This window comes from Falco cherrug, chromosome 4, assembly GCF_023634085.1.
Source record: "Falco cherrug isolate bFalChe1 chromosome 4, bFalChe1.pri, whole genome shotgun sequence".
In the NCBI taxonomy this organism is placed as follows: Eukaryota; Metazoa; Chordata; class Aves; order Falconiformes; family Falconidae; genus Falco; species Falco cherrug.
In genome coordinates this window covers 100327012-100348162 of record NC_073700.1, presented here as the reverse complement: position 1 = coordinate 100348162, position 21151 = coordinate 100327012, and the positions used below count along the sequence as shown (strand labels likewise).

The window sequence follows — 21151 nt, the reverse complement described above, 5'->3', positions numbered from 1 at the left end:
GGCAGGGCGGGGGGGTCTTGGGGGGGTCCCAGCCGGGACGTGCAGTGCGGCGGTGCCGGCCTGGGCCCCGCTGAGGGGCAGCTCGTGGCGGGAAGCTGGTCTCCCGGTGGGGTACCGGGGACGTGCGCAGAGGTATTAGCTGTTTGCGGTCTTAGAGCTGTGTTTTAACACCTTTAAAAGGCTCTTTAGCCTAAACATAGGGTGTTAAAACTGTTTTTGCCATCGTCCTAACTTCTCAGCACAGCCTTTTCTGAGCGTAGATGTGTCAGGGAAAGAATTAGTTTGTTTGCTTTTTGTTGTTGGGTCGGGTTTTTTTCCTAGCTTGTCCTGTGAGGAAATATAAACGTTGATCTTTTTGTAGCATGCTAGGCATATAGTAGAAATTCTGATGATTAAGCTTTTTTTGAGGATATACTCTTCTTGAGGAGACTTTCAAGAGAACCTCTTCTGTATAACCTTTTTGAAGGAAAAAGGCAGTGTCAGTCTCCTGTGAAGCTGGGAAAAATCTTGATAGTTATTTCATTTGCACGTGTTTGTATTTTATGTGTGTGTGTATCATGTAAGATAAAATACGTAAGTGAAGTGCTACTAATTCTTTTGTTTTGGTTTTTTTGGGTGGGTTTTTTTTTTTTGTTGGGGGGATGTGTGTTTTGTTTTTGGGGGGGTAGTTTTTTTGGGTTTTTTTTTTTTCTTCTTCTTTAGGGTGTGTATTGTTGGGTTTTCCTGATTTCCATTGTGGTAAAACGACACCAGTGCCTGGTTTTGGGCACTGATATACACGAGTGGCATGTTTTGGCTACCTGGGCTTCCCTGGGAGTTACTGGGCCCTGCAGGATTTAATTTGCATGTGTCATCATCCAGCATCTGGATGTTCATGGCAAGACAGGGGTCAGAACTAGTTTAACAACAGAGAAAAGATTTAGGTCCCTTCCCAGCCTATGCAGAACTCTTTACATTGCTCCATTTTTGTTAACTTCTGAAAATAAACCCACCTGAGACTGTTAAAACCAGTGTGGATTCTCAGGAGGAGGCAGCGGAAGGTATGCTGACATAGGCCAGCTATGGGCATTTTGGTCACAGTACTGGTTTTACTCACTCGTTTGAGTGACATGGTGTTCTAAATGTAATACTTTCACCAGTGTTTTCTCACAGAGGTGAGAGCAGGAAAAAGAAATGCTAACATGAATATTGTTTGTTTCATCAGCTTTAATGGGACTTTTAAATGTCACCTGTTTTTTCTGAGGTGTTCTAACCATGGTTAACAAGAAACAAAACCCTTGTTTGCCTGTTAAAGTCAGTTTTAGTAAAATAAGCTTAGAGCTGCACCGTCTTTCTCTTTTTAGGTAGCTCTCTAGGATGCAGAGGGAAAACCAGCAGACTCTGTTAAGTGTCATCTTTAACTTTTGATGTCAGTGTGATGATGTATGCAGTTGTCAGTTTGGAGGATTTCTGAAATTAAGAGATATCCAGTGGTATTGCAGTCCATCAGGTAGGACAGAACACTGTCAAATCATAATAAGTGCACACTGTAACTCTTCCTCATTTTTTCTTCTGGTTTTTGGTCCTTGGTTATTTTATGTAAGTTAAGTGATGGAAACATGCACTAAAGAAAAGAAAAAAATCACCCTTGGGCCTTCGGCATTCATATTTGTGTGAAAGAGGATGTTCCAAGAAAAGACATCAGCCAATCACTTAAATGTAGTAACAACATCTACTGAAGATGGTGCTTTCCAAAAAAAAGGCCATAGTGCAAGAATCCTTAGCCCAGAAGAAGCTGAGAGACTAGAAAATGATCGGGTTTTGGTGTCTGAGTTCAAGCAACTAAAACTGGAGAAAGAAGCACAGAAGAACTGGGATCTATTTTACAAAAGAAACAGTACCAACTTCTTCAAAGACAGACATTGGACAACCAGAGAGTTTCAAGAGTTAAAAGCGTTTCGGGAGGTGAGATCTGTACACTTCCTCTGCAAAAGATGGGATTGATTATTTCCAAATTATTTAATCATACTTGTAACAAAGCCGTTAGGGTAAGAGCTGCCACTTGTTAAGTTTGCAGTGCCCTGTGTAGTTTCTCTTAATATCAAAGATACCTCCTCAGAATCAGATGCATCAGTTAAGTTTCAGTTTATAATTGACCCATACTGGATACTAAAAATGAAAGCTGGAATATTTGTTTTGTGTCCTAGATTGACAACTTGTCTCTCTGTGATGTAATGTTTTCAGATGCAAGTTGGTGCACTTCAGAAAGTGCATTTTGAAGAAAAGCATCCAGAATTACAGGCTAATTGCAAAACATCTGTAGAGGAATGAAGCTGGGTTAATTAACATTGCTAATATACAACTGTGGGCTGGCTTATACAACTTCTAATATACAACTGAGGTGGTGGGTTGGTTGATGTAGATAAAGTGCAGATGTGGCTGCTTCTGTTAAGTGGTTGGGCAGCCAACGAAGAGAGAGCAGCTGAGGAAGTGAGAGGAGAAAGAAGCAGAGAGAAGAGAGTAAGAATGCATGCCCTGGATGAAGAGAGACTAGGAGAAGGTAGTAGAGGGACTGGCATGAAGAGTATGCTGGTATGAGATGGTAAAAGACCTTATTGCAGCCGGCTAGTTTGGAGAGTGCCGTGACAAATGTCATTAAGGGGAATAGCCCAATGCATCTGATATTCATTATAACTGAATGAAAGACAAGACAGAAATAGTACAACAGTATATTGATTACTTAAGGGGTAGATGAATAAAGAAATATTAATATTTTCTAAAAAAAATTAATAATTTTGCAGAAATCAAGGTTTCTGGTCTGCAGTGTCAGATTATCCACCGGGTGCCTACTTTGGTTTTTGAATAAATGGTAATTGAAATTGATTATAGCTTTTAACATGCTTATTGAACAGTGTCTCTGCTCATATCATGAGGAAAAGAAAAATTATACACTTTATCTTGGGTTTCTTCCTCCCCAGTTTGCAGATCAGAAACTGACCATTCTGGAAGCAGGCTGTGGGGTTGGGAACTGCTTGTTTCCACTCTTAGAAGATGATCTGAATATTTTTGCGTATGCCTGTGATTTCTCTCCTAGAGCTGTTGAGTATGTGAAGGTTGGTGTGATATTTGGAACTTTCTTTTAAAGTGTCTTTAGAAGCTTCTGAAATCACAAATAACTGGAACAACACACTTATCTTGCCTTCCTTTTCGTAAGAAGGCTAGAATAGCTTTTGCCAAAAAAATCAAGACTGCTCCATTTCAGTGGAGCTTCTATGCAAGAAGCCAAATCATTGCTCAAGGCCTAGTTTTTCAGTGTAGAATTGTAGCATTATGGTAATACGTGTATATTATTTGAATGATTTGTGAAGACTGTGCTTCTTGGGAGCACTAATATGTATCTGTTGACTGTGCAGTACAAGCAAAATTTGTTTGGCATGGAAGTTTGCCTTTGATATTTGTGGGGCAGAGGAAATCCCAAGGAGAACCTTGAAAAGAGCACTATGAAAGTTATTGTCAAGGAAGTTTGTAGCCTGATTAGAAATAGCTATGTTTATACTTATTCATAGGTAGCTTGTACTGCAGCCCGAAGTTAAGTCTGCCAGCAGGGCTGGTGGGGGACTTTGGGCTTTGAAAGTCTCCTAGTTTATTAACGTTGTAGTCACAGGTAAATTTCTATGTACCTGTTATTTGAAAGCATTCTCTTGTGGGACATTTGTGACTGAGAACCACAAGACACATACTACATGTCTCATGGGAAAGATGGGAGGAAATACATGTGGCAAACAGGAGAGGACAGCAGGGCCCAGAGATGCCACAGCTGCACTGCAAGATGGGATTGGGCTGAGTGTTTACCCAGGGTTTTGGATGACTTGGTGGTGTCTGCCTCCACAGCTCTCACTTCTTTCCTGTCAAGACCACGTTTCCTTTTACCCAGCAAAACTGTGGGCTAGAACAGCCCAGCTGCAGCTTATGTGACATGAACCCAAATTGTTTACAGTCTACTTGTAGCTCAAGAGCTGTACCTCGATCACCTGGTAATACAGAATTTCTTTTAATAATATTTCAGTATTTTTAAAGAGTAGAAGCATTGGTAAAACAGAAATGGTGTGTTTTCTGAACTGTCTTAATGCGCATTCCTTCTCAAATTCCTAAAAACAGACTATTCTAGTATGCAGTAAAGAATTTCTGATTGCCTTAATTGCCAGTTGGAAGTTAATGTTCTTCTGCCACCATGTTTTGTGTTGCTCTACTGATTAGCTTCACACATTTTTTACTTTTTTGCAAAACCAAATGCTGCTAATTTTCAGCGGAAGCATACTCTTTTCATTTCTCTAGAAAAATGCCTTATACAGTACTGAAAGATGTAAAGTGTTCCAGTGTGATCTTACCAAAGATGATCTTCTAGAAAATATACCAGCAGATTCTGTGGATGTTGTCACACTTATATTTGTGCTTTCTGCCATTCATCCTGAAAAAATGCATCTTGTCTTGAAGAACATTTACAAGGTAAACCCAGCTGATTTTGCAGTCTTTAAAGCACTTTCCTTCTTTATAGCTTAAAAGTACAGTTTTTTCTCAGAGAAAATAACCCCTGTTGTAATAGGTGATATTTAATACTGTATTCCATGTATGTATATAGTTAGTTCACCTAGTATACAGGACTAAAATATGTTTTACAGTGGGGGTTTTTCTGTCTTGGTATTATGATTTGGATTCTGGCCTAATGCATGTCATAAGCATAACAAAAAGGTGTTTTGAACCTATGACTTTAGCTTCTAAGTTGTATGCTACAAATAATGTTTATGGGTTGCAGAAATAGCTATGTTGATAAGTTGTGAATGACAGTGAACCAAAATACACTTCCATAAGGTACAGGGACTTGCAGTTAGGATGTTATTGTTACTATTAAACACACTCGATATGTGGTGATTTAAAATGGGTTGTTCAGGGATCAACATTGATCTGGAGAGACTCATCTCCCTGGGCTGCCTTTGTTAGTTGGTAGACTAGGATAGGCCCATCCAGAGGGTGGTTTAAACAATCTGAATTGTGATTGTTCTGAATTTCCCTGAGATGTCATATATTGACTGCAGAGGGAAATAACCAACATATTTTTTAATTATGCTTATGTGTGCACTTGTGGCTTTGTATTATCAGATACCCTGTTTTATCATCAGTAGTTTGAAAAGGGAATGTTAGATTATTTTTTTTTCTGGTGTGTCTCCAGCTATTTCCTAAAGTCAGGTTTGGCTCTTAGCTCATGCATGTGAAAAGACTAATTATTGTTTTCTCTGTGGAAGTGCCTGGCCCATTTAACTGGCTTGAAGGTTTCTGCACAAATTTACAAGTTTGTCCTCTAACACTTAGAGCTGGTATTTGGTCAGGTAGGGAAGTTGCATGCATCAGATATCTAAAGCCAACATGGCCGGTGACCATGTATTTCTAAATTTTAAACTCTTTATGGCTTGATTTCTTTATCAAAGAGCAGTTAAAAAAAACCAACCAACCTAACTCACCACCCATTTTCCTGAAGTTGTTCCTTTTTTATTTCTTGTTATATTGCAACATTTTTTTCTCACATGAACATTTCATTGTTAATCATTAAGCAAAATCAGATGCTAGACTGTATACTACCCAACAAAGAAAATGCCCTGTTAGGACTTGATTTTTATTGTTGAACTGTGTAATTTCTTCTTTCTTCTGTATTTGAAGAGCATTGCAAAAAGCTTATTTAGCTGATCCGCACCCAAACACATGTCTTAGAACTATTGTAGTCTGTTGTTCACAAGGAAGCTTTTTTAAGAGTGGACAATCCAGTTTATGTGCAACCTTTTTTGTGGCACAGGAAGTTAATTCAATATGTATATCACTTCTGTATTGAATGTGTTAAGAATACCTTGTCTTATTTATATGTGTATGTTTCTGTATGTGTATACAAATAAATGTATCTCTAAATGGCTAAATCCATTTACTTCATTAAAGCAGATATATATTATGTGACAGGTATTAAAACCAGGCAAGTGTGTCTTGTTCAGAGACTATGGACTGTATGATCATGCAATGCTCAGGTTTAAATCTGGCAGCAAACTTGGAGAAAATTTTTATGTTAGACAAGATGGGACAAGATCGTATTTTTTTACTGAAGGTAAGACATTCTGTAGAGTGCTTTCTTTTCTGTGAATCTTCTGTTTAAACTTGATTCAGGGAATTGCCAACGTGCCCATGGAAGTTTTGTTTTATAAAGATGAACTGTTAAATCTTGGTGTACTTCCTTTGCTATTGTTTTTGGGAGGAAGAGGGGATTTAGACTGGCAGGACTTTTTGGAGCACTTCCGTGTTTACAGGCTGCTTGCCTGTGCTATAATGTGCCAAGAGCAGCAGTTTCTGAATTTGCTGAATTCCATTCAGGTTTGTTATCTAAGGGAAAAATACTGGTGTTCATTAACATAATTTATTATTTTTGTGAAGCTACTAAGCAGTTATCTTGCCATCATTCTTTTTGCAAGACTATTTCTGGTGTGCAAGATGAGGTCTTTGAAGAAGTGAATGACTTTTAAAGCAGAACCATGACTGCAGTGCTGAGAAGCTTGTGCACAAATCCTGCTGAGATAGCACTAACTAGCTGTGGTCACTCTGTCTTCTTTTTTTTTTAGTACAGATAATGTAAAAAATATTTCCATGTGATACAGTATTTAAACAGTTTTTTGTTCAGTGCTTGTAATGCTTTAGGAAGGAAAGTGATTATTGCAGTTTACTGGTGAAGAATTTGAAGCACAGAGACATGAAGGAATTTGCTTAGACTCTCACAATAAGTTGGAATTATAGCTTGTCTTCTAACTCCCAATTCTGTGTGCTCAACTTTAGTGAACTGTTATTTCCCCCTATCAATTATAGGGCATTATATAATAAAAGCTGTGTGTTTATTTCTGTTGGGCTCTTTGTTCTTAGTCTAAAGCAAAATACGGCCACTGAAGAGACCAGTTTGGAGCCAAGTAAATGTTATTCATTTTTTATGACATAACTTATTTCCTAATTGCTTCTGATATATAAAACCCATTAATCTTGTCTGAGCTCTCCTATTCTTTATAGGACAGTGATGAAATCTAAGATAATACAGGCTATGCTACAGCTTCATCGAAGCATTTCTAGAACTGTTATTTGTTGAGTGATTTTTAGTTCTGTTTAAACAGTTCACTCTTACAAAGAGAATGGATGCTAAAGGGCACAAATAAGACTGACCTAGCTGTGGAATTTTAAACCCCATTTTTATTGTGTGTTAGAATTGTTTCTGACAGAGAAATTCCTTGCTAGTGTGTTTGTTTGGTTTGGGGGAAGAATTGAGGTAAGGAGGAGGAAGAGGAAAGAAGGAGAAAAGACAAAATTTTTGATATATTGCTCATGTTAGCATTTGTTTTTTCTTGGCCTGTTCTGTGACTGTCTTGTAGACCACTTCTGCTCCTATTTTTAATCGTTATGATGTCATTCATCTCGTTGATTTTCATATGAAAATTGTTTAATTCTTGAGAATTCTTTTGTTACTAGAAACATGATTCCCATAATTTCCACACAGTTTGCAACCCATACTATTTATCATTTGTTTAGCACTACACTGGTACACCAAGTAGTTGCTGCATGGGATGATCTGAATGATGCTTATTTATAGTATGTCTGGCCTCAGATAACACTGAGCATCTTCCATGGAGGGGAAAAAAAAAAATTCTTCCACTGTTTAAAACCATTTTTTAATCATGGTTGTACTTTTGTGTTATGAAAAATGTGAAACTTCCTCTTAAGGAGATTTCAATAGGTTCACAATTAAGTGCTGTTTATTTATATTTCATTGATGTAGGTCCCCCATTTTACATGAACACACTATATTTACAACCAGTATGCGTGGCTTCATGATGGGCTTAGATTGATATGTCTGTACTACCACCAAAGTGGGTGGTCTCTTTCCTCAACACACCATCTCTTCTAGTGCTGCAGCTCCTGTACCCACATGATCACCTGTTTCATTGAGCTGATTCCCCTGAGTAGTGAAAAAATGGCATGTCTTTGTTTTCTATGAAGTAGCTCAAGTTTAGAATGTCTTAAATTTGTTGTGAAATTATCACTTGAGTAAATGAAACAAAGTGCAAAAAAGGAAAAGTGATGATTTCTAATTAACATGACAAGTCCATAGCATGAACTGCCCTCTCTGCTGCATGAGTCACCCTGTTTGTGAGGTACTTCTGTCTTCCCTAAGGGAGATATGCTTTGAGTAAGATTGTTTCATTTGTGGAAAATACTTTCAGTCCGACTTAGTGGAAGCTTGGTACCACCATATCTACTTCACCATTTCGTCCATTTTCCTGTTGAGCAATGGCATGTGACTGTCTGGTAACGTAGGGTGGTATTCTTCCTCAAGCAGAGATGGGTCTACAAGGCTGAATTACCTTTGAAATATTTGAAATAAATGATATATTCAGCTAGCAAAGGTCAGCTGCACAAAGTGAAAATGCACTGGTGTCAGTCACAAGGAGAATGACAAAGCTAAATATAAACAAGAGATGTGGCAAGTTTTGGAAACTAAATCAAGTAACTAGCTTAAGCCCTAGTTCTGCAAGCTGTTTTGCTTAGGTTGATGTTTCTAAAGGAGGTCTGTATTGATTTTTATTCAGCAGTCTACTGCATATAGAACAGCTTGAAATCTGAAGGCCTGTGTGATTTACATGCTGTAACACATAAGAACATATGCTTATATAAATGCTGACTAGTGTTTTAAAAATAGTTTAAACATAACATTTAATCTTATTTTTTTAAAAATTCTCTTCCAGAATTTTTGTCTCAGCTTTTCAAGTCTGAGGGATATGAGCAAGTGGTCAATGAATATGTGCAGCGAGAAACTGTGAATAGGAAAGAAGACTTGCGTGTTCCAAGGGTTTTTCTTCAAAGCAAATTTCAAAAGCCTTTCAGTAAGACATAAATTCTTGCTGATTAGCAACAGCATTGCTTGTTTGAAATGGAAGCTAGCACATAGCGTTTCCCTCTGTGCTCACCTTTCTGGTAAACTAGAAATGACTGCATCCATTACCTCTTGTTGGTTTTCATCCTCTGATATGAAATATGAATGCTATATCCAATTCAAATTTAAGATGGTTTAGTGATGCAGGCAACCTGTTGGGTGTCTGTATTCCTACTTCTAAAGTAAATCTGAAGTGTAGCATTGTTGGAGGATCAGGTTATGCTAAATATGGTTAATTTTCAGCAGTAGTTTTCATTACTTATTATCATCGTTATTATTTCCATTTTAATTAAAATCTATATTTTAAATGTTCCCTGTGTTTCCTATCACTTCAGGTTTTTGTGGCCTGTTAAAGTTGTGGTATTTCATCTGCTTTCAGTACTTGCAGGACTTTGGAGTATAATTTCTCAGATACAGGAATGAAGCAGACTCATGAGTGATGTAATGTAAACTTATTCGGTGTTTTAATAATGGTATCTTTTTAATGTGCTTATCATTTACATATGTAAAGAAATGTTTATATTCGAAATAAGATCATAATTTGTCTGATTTTATGCTTGAAAAAAGTTGTTAGAGGATCAGGTTGTATTTATCCCTAATTAATTTCAGATGTTCTTCATTTGATGAACAGAAATAGTTGAGGTTCCAACTTGGAGCTGAAATCAGTGAGTCAGAAGTGCTTTCTTTTATGTCATGTGTAGTCAGCTGCTGCTTTACTGAGCAGAGGCCTTAATTCTTTTCTAGCACACTCAGGAAAGGTGTTGGTCTTTGCTGCTCCTATTGCTTAAAAGCCACTGTACTGATGCTATGGCTTATAGCTTGCCACAGACTTAACTGCTGGAAGGAACTTTGTCCTTTCCTTTCAACAGCTCTGGCACTTGCACTGCAGAACCTGTTCTTTGTACTTGGATGGTATATTCCCAAAAACGTGCCCGGGTCTTTAACCTGCATTTGAACAGCTACTCTGTACAGAGTAAGCTCAGAAGTATCTGGTGACTTGTGCAATGGGCTGTGCTGATCTTGTGTAATACACACAAGGTGCAACAAGGGAAACTCCAATAAAATACTAAGTGGTTTTTTACTTTTTCTGTGTAAGGGGAGGTCAGATACTGGGACAGGGCCCAGAGGGGTTGTGGAAACTCTGTCCTTGGAAATACTTAGAAATGGACTGGGCAAAGCATTGAACAACCTGTGGCTCTATTTGAAGGTGGCCCTGTTCTGAGTAGGGATTTCATCTCTTGCAGTATATATTAGTATGTGATTGACTCAGGCTGTCATTCCACTGGACTTGTGTGTTGCTACGTGACCCAGTCATATACATCTTTTGGGGACCAGAAGTTAGTGTTTGCCTTGATTTATGGCAAACTAGCCATAAGACGTGATAATGATTATTTCCGCCCCCTTCCCCCAGCCCTCTTAACGCTGTCTGTGTGCATGGAGGGAAAGGGGTAAATAGCATTTCCAGTATAAGGCCTAATGTTACAAAGTTAACCAGTCAGAATTTTTTCAACACATGGGAGCTGCCAGAGGTCTTACTCAGTTGATATGTTTATAAATAAATTTGCAGCAGATCATTGCTTTGTGTCAGGGCACCACAGCTTTTTTTGGTCTGATACCATGAGCCCCAAAGCTGGATTTATTGCATCATCAAACTTTGGCCTCGGAGGAGAAAGCGATTAAACCACACAATTCTTCTAATGACTCTTTGAGGAGGGTTATTATGTGACATCTCCTTTTTTTATGGAGAGTATTCCCAGAGATTTATGCATTGCTGACCCCTGCTGCGCAATCCATTAGTACTTTCTGCCATACTAGAAATAAATGCCTAGTAACATTTATAGTAAATGAAAAAATATGTAAAAAAGGGGTGTAACGATAGCATTATTCTAATCTGAGCAATCGCCTTTTTGTGGCTTTCTTCAGCAATTCTGCAATGACTTCATGTAGTCTGAGCTCTGTTGATTTTTAGCAGAGTTTGAACCCTGTAATGCCAAATGCCTTACAGGATTGGATGTTTGGTCCTTTTGGAGTATACAGCACAGAAATGAGACTGAAGGATTGCCTTGCATGTTAGCATATGCAAAGGCAAGTGCACTGAACTGGGCATCCCAAAAAGGGAATGAAATGTAGGTAAGTATTAAAAAATATTAATCAGAAGGGAGTCAACCCAATAGACTTAGCTGTGGACAGCCATTGACTTAATTTTTACGCTGAACTAACTGTTGCTGGAACAGTAATACATCTTTTTGTGGCAGGCTGTAGCTTCAGTGTTTCTGTGTATATCTACTTGAGGAACTACTGCCACTTCTTGTTTAGCAACACATTAAATGGAGAGCAGTATTTCTAATTTTTTTCTCATTCAGTCTCATTTCCAGTCAGACCTGGAAATTTTAGTGCCCGTCAGAAAGGCCTTCAGCTATAGTTGTCATACGGCAGATGTTCTTTTGAGATGAATGGTCAGAAAGCTTTATTTGGTCTCTATGCCTCTGCTGCTGTGAACTCCTACTAATCATTGCAAGTTTTTGTAACTTTGTAAGTTTGAGGAAGTTGAGTCAGCTTTAAGAAATCTTTGCCTCATCATGTGAGGCACTGAAACTGATGGGGTGCTTGTGGTTGTTTTATTGCCAAGTAAAGTGGATATACTTCTCCCCAATCCATTCAGCCTTTCCAAGCTCTTGTAAGCTTACCAGAAGTATCACATGCTAAGGATAACCATACATACTATCCTTACTTGAAGGACTGCCTTTGGGGAGATGTGGTAATCAGGGTAAATAGTGTCAAAAGGACTTGAAAAAAATATTTGTGCACTGAATCATGCTCGCTTTGCATAAACAAGCTACTCTGCCGTGATTGTAATAAATACCTTGGTTATCCTTTGATTTAAGTTGTCCTCAATCAATGAGGACTGCTGAGACTGACTCAGTTGCCTGTAGAAGACCTTTCTTTTGTTTAAGCTCAACTAACTGCTTTATCTGGCAAGAATTAGTAGTAAGTTACTTCATGCCATCTCTCTGTTCTGAGCAATATTTAGAATAGAAGCAAGTAATTAATGAAGTAGCAAGACTAAGAAAACCCGATTTATTTATTTATTATTTTGTCATGTTTTGGTGTGCTTATATTCTCTGAGGTTTAATAAAGTATGAATTCTGGTTAAAGCTTTTCCTGCAGTTAGGGAATCCCAAATGTCACTTTCCAGTGTGGGATGATCTGATGTCTTCTACTGGAATTAGCACATATTAAGGGATTATGTTAATGGGCCAGCACCTCAGTGAGGACATGAGTAAGGTCTGTTGGCTATTTTAACGAAATTTACAGAAATATAATGCCTTTGAGTCTTCTAGTATTTTGTGTTCTTTACTGTTCTGTCATGTTTGGTTGATATTGTCTAATGTGTTTGGCAACAGGCTAAGACTAGACAGAAATCTGCGCATGCATTGTGCATATACTGTAAGCATGGGTAAGCTTTCTTTCCTTAGGACTACTGAAAAAATCCATTTAAAGTAGTGGTTTAAAATCAGCAGGTTTTGTGTGGTTCATTTGATAGCTAAAAGACTATTTCTGTGCATCTTTCAGGTACCTGCAGGTTCCAAAGGCAGAATATTTAAGCAGTTAATACAACACTATCACCATGGTTGGTTGTGCATAATTTCTATGAAAGTGTGCTTTAAAAGTAGGATCTAAAACTCTAATATCTATAAGCATCATCAGCCAACTGCAAAACATGAAGCCTTGGTCTCATAGGAGAAAACTGGTATATGTGCTTTTTTTTCTTTTCTTGATCTGTTATAGAGTGTATACATCTGAATATATTGAGAGATACAAGTTACCAATTAGGAAATGTTTTACTGGAAAAGTTATTTGAAAAAAAAATAATATATTTGGAGAGGATATCAATGTTGAGCATCAATATGGGAAGGAAAAAAGGTAATATTGTGTTTAAGCTTCTGGGAAAAAAGAAGTTTTCTGAGCCTCAGAGGCAAGTGATGACGTGCAATTAAATGAGTTGTTCATCTAAAAGGTGAAATTTTGGGAATGAAAGCCTGCAGCTTCCAAAACTAGGCTGAAGTTGCAGGCAGTCAGAAAGGCAACATCTAATTGTGTGTGATATTAGTAATACACACAAGACTATCTGGGAAGCAGAATTTTATATTGGAAAGGTAGTGTTAAGATACAGTTAGTGAAAATAGGTGAGTCTTTGTTTATGGATTTTTACCTTCCATAGTGTAGCTATGATGAATTTTTCACTGATTGTGCTTCTTGTTATTAGGAAAGACTGTGAGCCATTGCAAACATTTGGGAGCAAACATTTACTAGTTATACATTCTGCAGAATGGCCCTTGGGTGCAGTAGGTTCAGGATATGAGTATGTTTGCACTCTGTATTTGTAATCTGAGTTCATTTATTAGAACAAAGGCAGATGGTGAGCCTACACAGTGGGGAGGCACACAGAGGATTGCTTGCAAAGATAAAAGCTATTAGCCAGGTAAGATGTTCCATTAGAGAACCTTTTTCATTCCAGCTTCCCAGGCTGTTGTGCACCATTCATTGTGTTTGCAGTGGGGAGAAAATACTGCTGCTGTGAAACCAGGGAAGACAAGGGCACAAGCAAAAGATTATGTGATTCTTCCAAACGACTAGTGATTTGGTGTACTTTGACTTTAAGTGATTCTGTTTGGGAACATTTACCTGCTTTTTCAGTAAGACTTAGGTCTCTTCCTTGGAAAGTTCAGTTGCTTTTGAAGGTCTTTACCGAGGACAGAGGTGTAACCAATGCATGCTTGTAGAATACATGAAGTGAAAGATTTGGAAAGGCATCTGTGTGACTGAAAATATAAATCCAGGTTTGTTTGTCTCCCTTGACTTGTAAGAAGCTTTATACCTCACTGTCACTTCAGTGCTTTTTCAGGGTTTCTATTCTGGGGTATCTGTGCTGTCTTGTCTTTATTTAAGCTAGATGTGCCATATCAACTCCTTAGCTTAGGATTCTGATGCCTGTAGTATCTAGAAAACTTAGAATGCAAACAACAGGGTAGTTTGTAGTGGAAGTCAGAGAGCAGACGAGTCACAGCCTGCCTACTGTCTAGGGTCCACTCAGTATTTTTAATACAGTCAACCTCTCTGGACCCTTGGATTTCTGTAGTAAACTCTGAATAGCAGAGAAGCTGCTCTTCAATGGGGTAATGATATCTTCATGCATATGGGATTCTTTTGCATCTGAAACTTAGGCTTTTTTTTGTTGGCTTTTTTCTTATTTTGGTATGAAAGATGACAATTGGAATTTTTGTCATCCAGTGGAAGCCTCTTTCTCCTAAATGTATCAGACCTGTTGCTGTTTTGCTAAAATCGGAGTGTGCAAAAGCAGGATGGAAGAGGATGGAGGAGGAGGAGGAGAGTTGTTTTTTCACAAATACAATAAATGTTCTGTTCTACTTGTTTTATTAGCAAAGCAAATTTCATAGGAACAGAAAAATACTTCGAAGAAGCCACAAAACCTTTACATTTTTTTCTTAACTGCCCTCAGAAAGATATTTTCAAGGATGCTGTTTCATGTTCTTTAGGACTTGGCCCTAGGGAACATCCCATTTGTAACTTCTTGTCTGGATGAATGTGAGTCACTTGTTGGAAGTTGAACATGCAGATGTTCTGGACTCTCCACCTGATGCAGTAGCATGCTCTCTTTGCTCTACGGTGTATGCCACTAAAGACTTCTGCTGGCTTTCGATCAGCTTCCAGTAACAGTTTCAGGCTTTTTTTTTTGATTTTCAAAGCAGCTAATAAATGAAGGATCAGCAGCCATCTCTATATTCTTGATCTGTACTCAGCTGGGACATGACAGCCAAGAGAAAGACTGTTAGAAATAAGAACAGAACTCAGAAGAGAGAAGAACCCACTTTGAAGTAAACTGAAACAATCAAGCTTATACAGAGCCAGAATGTATTTTAGAAATACTGAAAAATCTTCCTCTTACAGACTTTCCTCTATACAAAATACTAGCCTGCCCTATTACACAAGGGATCCTTTCCAAGCCACTAAATAAAGGTTTTTTAAAAAGAACATAACTGAACCCTAAAGGAAAAGAAAATACCACAAGCAGACACTACAACATGAACCGCATATAACTCTTAAAGTAGGGCAGTGATGTTCTCAATAGCCCAGACCAGTTGTCAACTGGTACTGGTGGTGAGAGCTTTAACCTTGATTCCATAATGCACAGTTTATACTTCATTTGTACAGACTGCTTATGAGAGCTTTTTGTCTGATTTGGTCACCAATAGTAGATCAGTGAGATAGAGTGATTTTTGCGGTTATAACAGATCTTAAGATGTGTTAGTACTTCTGTAACAGAAAGGCTTCTTATGAATGACTAATGAATTGGAGGAGCAACATGGTTTGTTCATGTGCCAGGCTAGCCTATCATTTGGCAGGAAATGCGGTGTCAGGCAGCATTTTGTAGTACTGCAATAAAAATCCAAAGACGAATATCCTTAAAATATTAATAAAGCCTTTTTCAAAAATTTAAAGAGAGGAGCTAGAATGTGCCTGGCATGCTCAAAAAGCATGCAAGTAAAACTGTGGCTGCAACAGTGGCATTATTTGAATTTAAATAACAAAGCTGAAGACTGCGATGCCAGACTTTGCTCCAGGGACACTCAAATGATTTTGCAGCACAGGTAGCACTAGTGTTACTGTCTATTTATGTGATGAAATGGTTTTGTTTCATGTAGCCTTGTAGAGACTTGGGAATATGTTACTGTTGAGTACATTCACAATATAAGTATTGAGGCATAAATATGAGTAAAGTATGAGAAACTTGCTTTTGTGGCTTGATTTGACATTTCTTGGAGCCTTTAACATCGTATGTCCTTACTTTAGCAAAGTTTTTGTCACTATTGATTTTTATGGTGTATGGGTTCAATATCACAGGAGGTGGAAAGAAATATAAAGTGCTGAAATGGTGGATTGTGCTAGACCACAGGGGAGTTTCTGAAACCAGGTTGAATGAAGCCCAAATATCAAGTTTAACATATGACATCTTCCAAAGAGGATTCTTTTGAGCAAACCCATTTAAAAATGTTCTCTGCGTGCTTGTTGTGTCGATATCTGGAAACCTGTGAATGGGATGCCATTGTTCTGGGTGCTATAGACAGAGAGTAAGAGACAATCCCTGTCCTAAAAACTGTAACCATTCAGTTATGCAAGATGGGTAAGAAGAGGAAGAAAGGGAATCCCATTTGTGATAAGACATAGAAATTAGTATTTTCCCAGCTTCAAATTTAAATTACTGTGAAAATGGGACTGAAGAAATTATTTACCATATCGTGGTTCAGTATCTAAATAGCAAGCCATCTTGCTGCAGAGCAGATCCTCTGTTAATGAGAGGTAGTAGCTCTGATGTAGGAAAACATTGTTCCGGCATGTCTTATCACTGCAGTTTGAAAGACAAGGGTATCGCTCCCAACCTGCTGTTGTTTCCTGAGTGATTTCAAGCTTTGTCTCTCATTTTCAGCCTCACAGGGGAGAGGGAAGAATCTTGGAGTGAAAAATGGTATGTAAGAAACCAGTAGCTACATTTAGTGTGAGAGTTCGGAGTCATCTTATTTTCCTACTGCTATAACCAAGTTTTTCAAAGTCTAGGAGATGAAGAGGCAACCACAAATCATCCTTGAAAAGGAAAACAGTGTGTAAAAGGGCAACGCTGGAAGATACTTTCACAGATTGGAAATGGACATGTTAGAAGGTTTCTGCCAAAGGCAATGGGAAAGCTTCAACTGACTTCCTTGAGAGTTGTTGCAACTTTAAGATGGCAAAGGGGATCTCACTTTAGGATGGGAGATCTAATGCATCGCTCCCCTTGCTGACCTTTGATGCTGGGGAAGAAGGATCCACTGATACAGTCAGACTTCATCATAAAAACTGATGAAGTGGGTACTAAAAATCCATGAGATAGAGCAGGGTGGGGGGTGTGGTGGTATTGGGCAGGGAGGAGAAAGAGATGTAAAAGTGCCTTGATAAGGGATAATAAATATTTTTGTTTAAAACAGTAGCATTTCAGTTAGTTGCATGGTGCCAGGAGCAGGCACTGTAATAAAAATGGTAATATGTTACAAGAAGTGGCAGTGCTGTTCTTTGCCTGATCTCTCCTGTCTTTTCAGTCTGTTCCTGGTCAAAACACAGCGCATCCAACCCTTGTGGAGTCTGTAAGGAGGTTGGAGAGCTGGTGATGCCTGTGTTTGGCACCCTGCTGATTTATAGCATAAATCCTTTTATATTTGATAGTTTTAGTGCAACCTTGTCTTCCACTACTCTTTGAAGCCTGGGTACAGAGGAAACACGGGTTTTAAAAAAGAAACTGACCTGACAAAGGAAGGAAAGTCTGTTGGTTTTGGTTAGCAAAGTGTGAGACTGACATGATATATGTTTCTTGAGTAAGGGTAATATTAGGTATTGTTTGCAATGCAGTGAAAAAGGAATAGCTTCTCTTAACATTAGCTGTACTGTAAAATAACTTTCTACCCTCTAGACTGTCTACTTTGTCAAGCTCTTATTTGGTCTTGTTGGAGGCTTAGTCTCATGTTTTATGCCTAAATATGAATTTGTTACCATGAAATTACTTATTGGTGCAAAAGTTGAATAATTTTTTTCCTCTGCCCTGCTGCATAGGTACAGTTTGACTAAAAAGGGTAAAGGAAGGGTGTTTGTGATTTTGTTCACAAGATGGCACTAGCTGCTAACCAGTATTACCTTCCTTTTAACCCTAGCACTGAATTATCTAAACCTTTAACCCAGTGGTAGGAAGAACTGGTAATGATTAACTATAGACAAGACAGCTAGAGTTTTTTCTCCTATGCAGTTAAGTCATCTTCATCTACTTAAACAGCCCTTAGATCTTGAAGAAAGAAAACAACAGTTTTGAAAGAAGAAAATACAGTTGCATCTCAGAGATACTTGTTATTTAGAGGGAATGTTCTCAGCACTATTTGAGGGAGAGTAGGTGAAATACTGTTACTGTTAATGGTAGCTGGGATCCTAAGTGCCTCTATTCATGAGGCAATAATTTGTTGCACTGACAACTTGCAGTTTGTTTCTGTTTAATCTGAGTCCCGCTAAACTGTTACTTTAGAAACTGCAGTGACTTAAGGTACAGGTTTCATAATGCAGTGCCCTAATACAGTATTGTTTTTTAACTCCTCAAAATTATTAGACAAATATCTGTTTATATGAACTGCTCCCATTTTCTTCCTACTTCTTTTGTTTTGTAGATTAGCTGCTTTCCAGTTGAGCAGCCACTCAAGCGGAGCTGCTAAGGTACACATGACCAGAGAGGCTGTATCTGTCATTAATTACTGTGTGAAGTTGGCTGTAATTTAGTTTGCCATTTTACAGTTTCTCCTACTTTAATAATCCCCATTTTGTCTCCAGCAAGCCATCTTCATTTCAAGGGAAAGAGGAAGAATAGAATAAAAATACATTTACATCTTGGTGGGTATATATCTCACTTTAAACATTGTGTTTCTAGTATAATCCACTAATAAGCTACATGTAAAATTGCCTCAACTGCATTTTATGCAATAGTAATTCTTTTGGATATTAAATATTTGAATTAGTGTAAATGCTGATTATCTGCCCATGCAGAAACAGATTTGTAAAAGTGCAGGTCTTCTCCTTACCTTTCTTATACTTTCCCTTCCGTTTGTTTAGGACTGATTTATCCTTGCTTTTTGCACAAATGAGTGGGACCTGCTGACCCCGAAATAAAGAGCTCCAGGGAAAGGCTTCTTGGAGTGAAACCTGTCACTAAGCAAAGCACAGAGGCTGTATCCTAGATGGTTCCTTCCCAGCAACTGGATGATAGGCAGAAATGGAGCAGGCTGAGAGCTGCTTTTTCGTACTTCCCAGGACAGTGGTGAGTGGGACTAATGGGTGTGTTCAGCCCAGGAGAAAAGTTGCAAAGGACTCATCCCACAGGCAGCCTTTTCGGGCACAGTTCTTTCCTGTCCCCTCTCCAAGCAGTGTGTCTATCTACTAAGTCATCTTGTGGGCTTTCTTGCTCAGAGCCTTCTTATTTATTACCAAGGGCCTGATCCTACAAAATGCCGTTAATGTGCCCTTAATTTCTACTGACTTCCATGGAGGGGCTCACAGCATCCCACAGGTTTGGGCCTTGAGATGTTTCAGGAAAAAGTTGATGGGTAACTGCAATGGGGGTTTTTAAATGACTACTAATAGTGTGGTATTGGAGTCCTAGCATATGATATTATTTGTCCTTCCCAGTCCTCCAAAGTTGTCCTGATTTCCATTGTGTAGAAGTAATAACTGGCCTACCACTTTCTCTCTAAATAGCCAGTGATCAAAAAGAAAATGTGTCATTGTTCTGTCAACATTCATGTGTCTGTACAGGCTGAGAGCCCAGCAGACCCAGAGAAAGCACCAGCTCAGTGTACTGGTGTAGCTGGGCAGGACAAGAAGTCTTCCTCTTCTTGTTAACACAGGCTGCTGGAGCGTCACAGAACCATGGGAGTGTGAAGCTTCCCCATTTAGGTCAGGATTGTGTTCAGCCTTGGCATCTCTTTTCAGTAGACACTGAAACAGCAGTGGAGCAGGGATGTTGAGCAGTACCCTGGGTTGTGGTGTTTCTGTTGACAGGTTGGTCTGTGTCACTGCCTGTGGCTCTGAGGAGCCATGATCAACTCACAAGGGAGAAGGATGAGACTGGATACTTGCATTTCATAGTGCTTGCACCAAAGCAGGTGTTCAGAGCCAACAGCCATACAGCCTGCAAGAGGGGTCCTAAAGCTGACATCTGCCCTTGTTGCACAATCGTGACACAAACTTATTGAGGCTGCATCCAATACATAACAGAGCTAGAGACAACACTGTAACCCTAACCTTCCTACTCCCCACCTCTCCAGCACTTTCTAGCACCAGGCGGGAGAGTAGAATCACTTGGAAAATTTGTGTCCAGGATGTGCAGTGCTTTGCTCAGCTCCCAGCCATGCATCCTTCCTTGCCACGTTCCCAGCGTGAAACTGGGAACAAAAGGCATCCAGAGGCCTACAGAGCAGTCGCTCCCTCCTCTCTTCTCAGAAATTGAATGGAAGCATGACTGTTCTGTGTTGGAACTAATCGGTAGTCACAGCTCCCTCTGACAGTGTGCTGAAGCGTGGTACCCTTGAGAAACCATGGCACAAGCAGTTGGAATTGGATGCTGCATTATGCGGTGGCTTACGTTGTGCCAGGCTAAGCAATTAGGGCTCCTCCACTGAATAAAGCAAACTGTGGCCAGGCTTCTTGGCAGTGTATGACTATTGTATGGCAGATGGTACACGGAGTATAATGGACTAAGAAAATACTCAGAGTGGGGAAAATGTCACAGCTAAAAATGCCGCCACAGCTGACGTTCTCTGGAAAAACAGAGGACAACTGAAAAAGCCTTTTATACAGACAGTTGGGTAGCAGCAAAAATGAAGACTGTCATGAGATATTTTTTTATTCTCCCATTCTGAATTAGTCCATGTCTCTCAGACTTGTGAGGCAAGCTTCACCCTCCATGACATTAACCAAACAAAGATAAGAGGGGAGAGTGGGGTTTTTCGTTTTGTTTTTAACAAGGAAGTACAGAATGAAAATGCAAAGTAAGGTACCAGCTTTTTTCATCAGTGGCGTTAACATTAGTCCTTGATGAATTGCCATATGCTGACTGGCATCTAAGGCAAAGCAATCTGAGAAAGATTATTGCTAGAGAACGTAAGACTGACCAGTTATATCAATCATTTGTAATTTGCAAAGCAGAGGAAAACATTGAGACCAGTTTATGAAATTTATGAAGGCTGAACAACTTACCAGTACTGTGGAGGTACTAGAAAACGAGAACTACAGACTACAAGTAAGATCTAACACAGAAAGGCGTGCCAGGACTCAACTGTATTCTCAAGAAAAAAAAGGTGGTGAAAGACTGTGGTGAGCGTTGTGAGCCAATACAACGCAGCATTTGAAAGAGAGCTACAAGAACACCTGTAGGTTGTATTATTTGCTAGTGGCAGCATTGAGCATAGGTTGGACTGGAGGATAGTGAGCTTCAGGAAGGAAGGCAAAGTGGGTGATGTCGCAGCTAAAGCTATATAGACTAATCTCCCCTAAAGCAAATAGGACCCCTTTTGGCAAGAGTTA

General features: G+C 39.0%; 2 protein-coding genes across 13 annotated transcripts in view; both read left to right on the top strand.

Annotated features, from left to right (window-relative positions):
* Window positions 1-21151, top strand: part of METTL6 (methyltransferase 6, methylcytidine) — a 53307-nt gene that overhangs the window by 277 nt on the left and 31879 nt on the right. For 3 of the 12 annotated variants that reach the window (XM_055708320.1, XM_055708319.1, XM_055708318.1), the window contains exons 2-8: window positions 1584-1944; window positions 2958-3092; window positions 4315-4485; window positions 5983-6124; window positions 8796-8933; window positions 16491-16529; window positions 16619-17404. In XM_055708320.1, coding sequence (XP_055564295.1) covers window positions 1663-1944; window positions 2958-3092; window positions 4315-4485; window positions 5983-6124; window positions 8796-8933; window positions 16491-16529; window positions 16619-16650 — 939 coding nt within the window. In that variant the 5' untranslated portion in view covers window positions 1584-1662 and the 3' untranslated portion in view covers window positions 16651-17404. Of the gene's footprint in view, window positions 1-13; window positions 133-670; window positions 1945-2957; window positions 3093-4314; window positions 4486-5982; window positions 6125-8795; window positions 9296-16490; window positions 16530-16613; window positions 18646-18682; window positions 18730-21151 lie in introns of those variants that run through there. The other 9 variants (XM_027814779.2, XM_055708321.1, XM_055708317.1 and 6 more) reach the window with 9 other exon arrangements.
* SH3BP5 (SH3 domain binding protein 5) overlaps window positions 18733-21151 on the top strand; it is a 75639-nt gene continuing 73220 nt past the window's right edge. Inside the window, exon 1 of the mRNA XM_027814776.2 lies at window positions 18733-18887. Coding sequence (XP_027670577.1) covers window positions 18843-18887 — 45 coding nt within the window. The 5' untranslated portion in view covers window positions 18733-18842. The remainder of the gene's footprint in view (window positions 18888-21151) is intronic.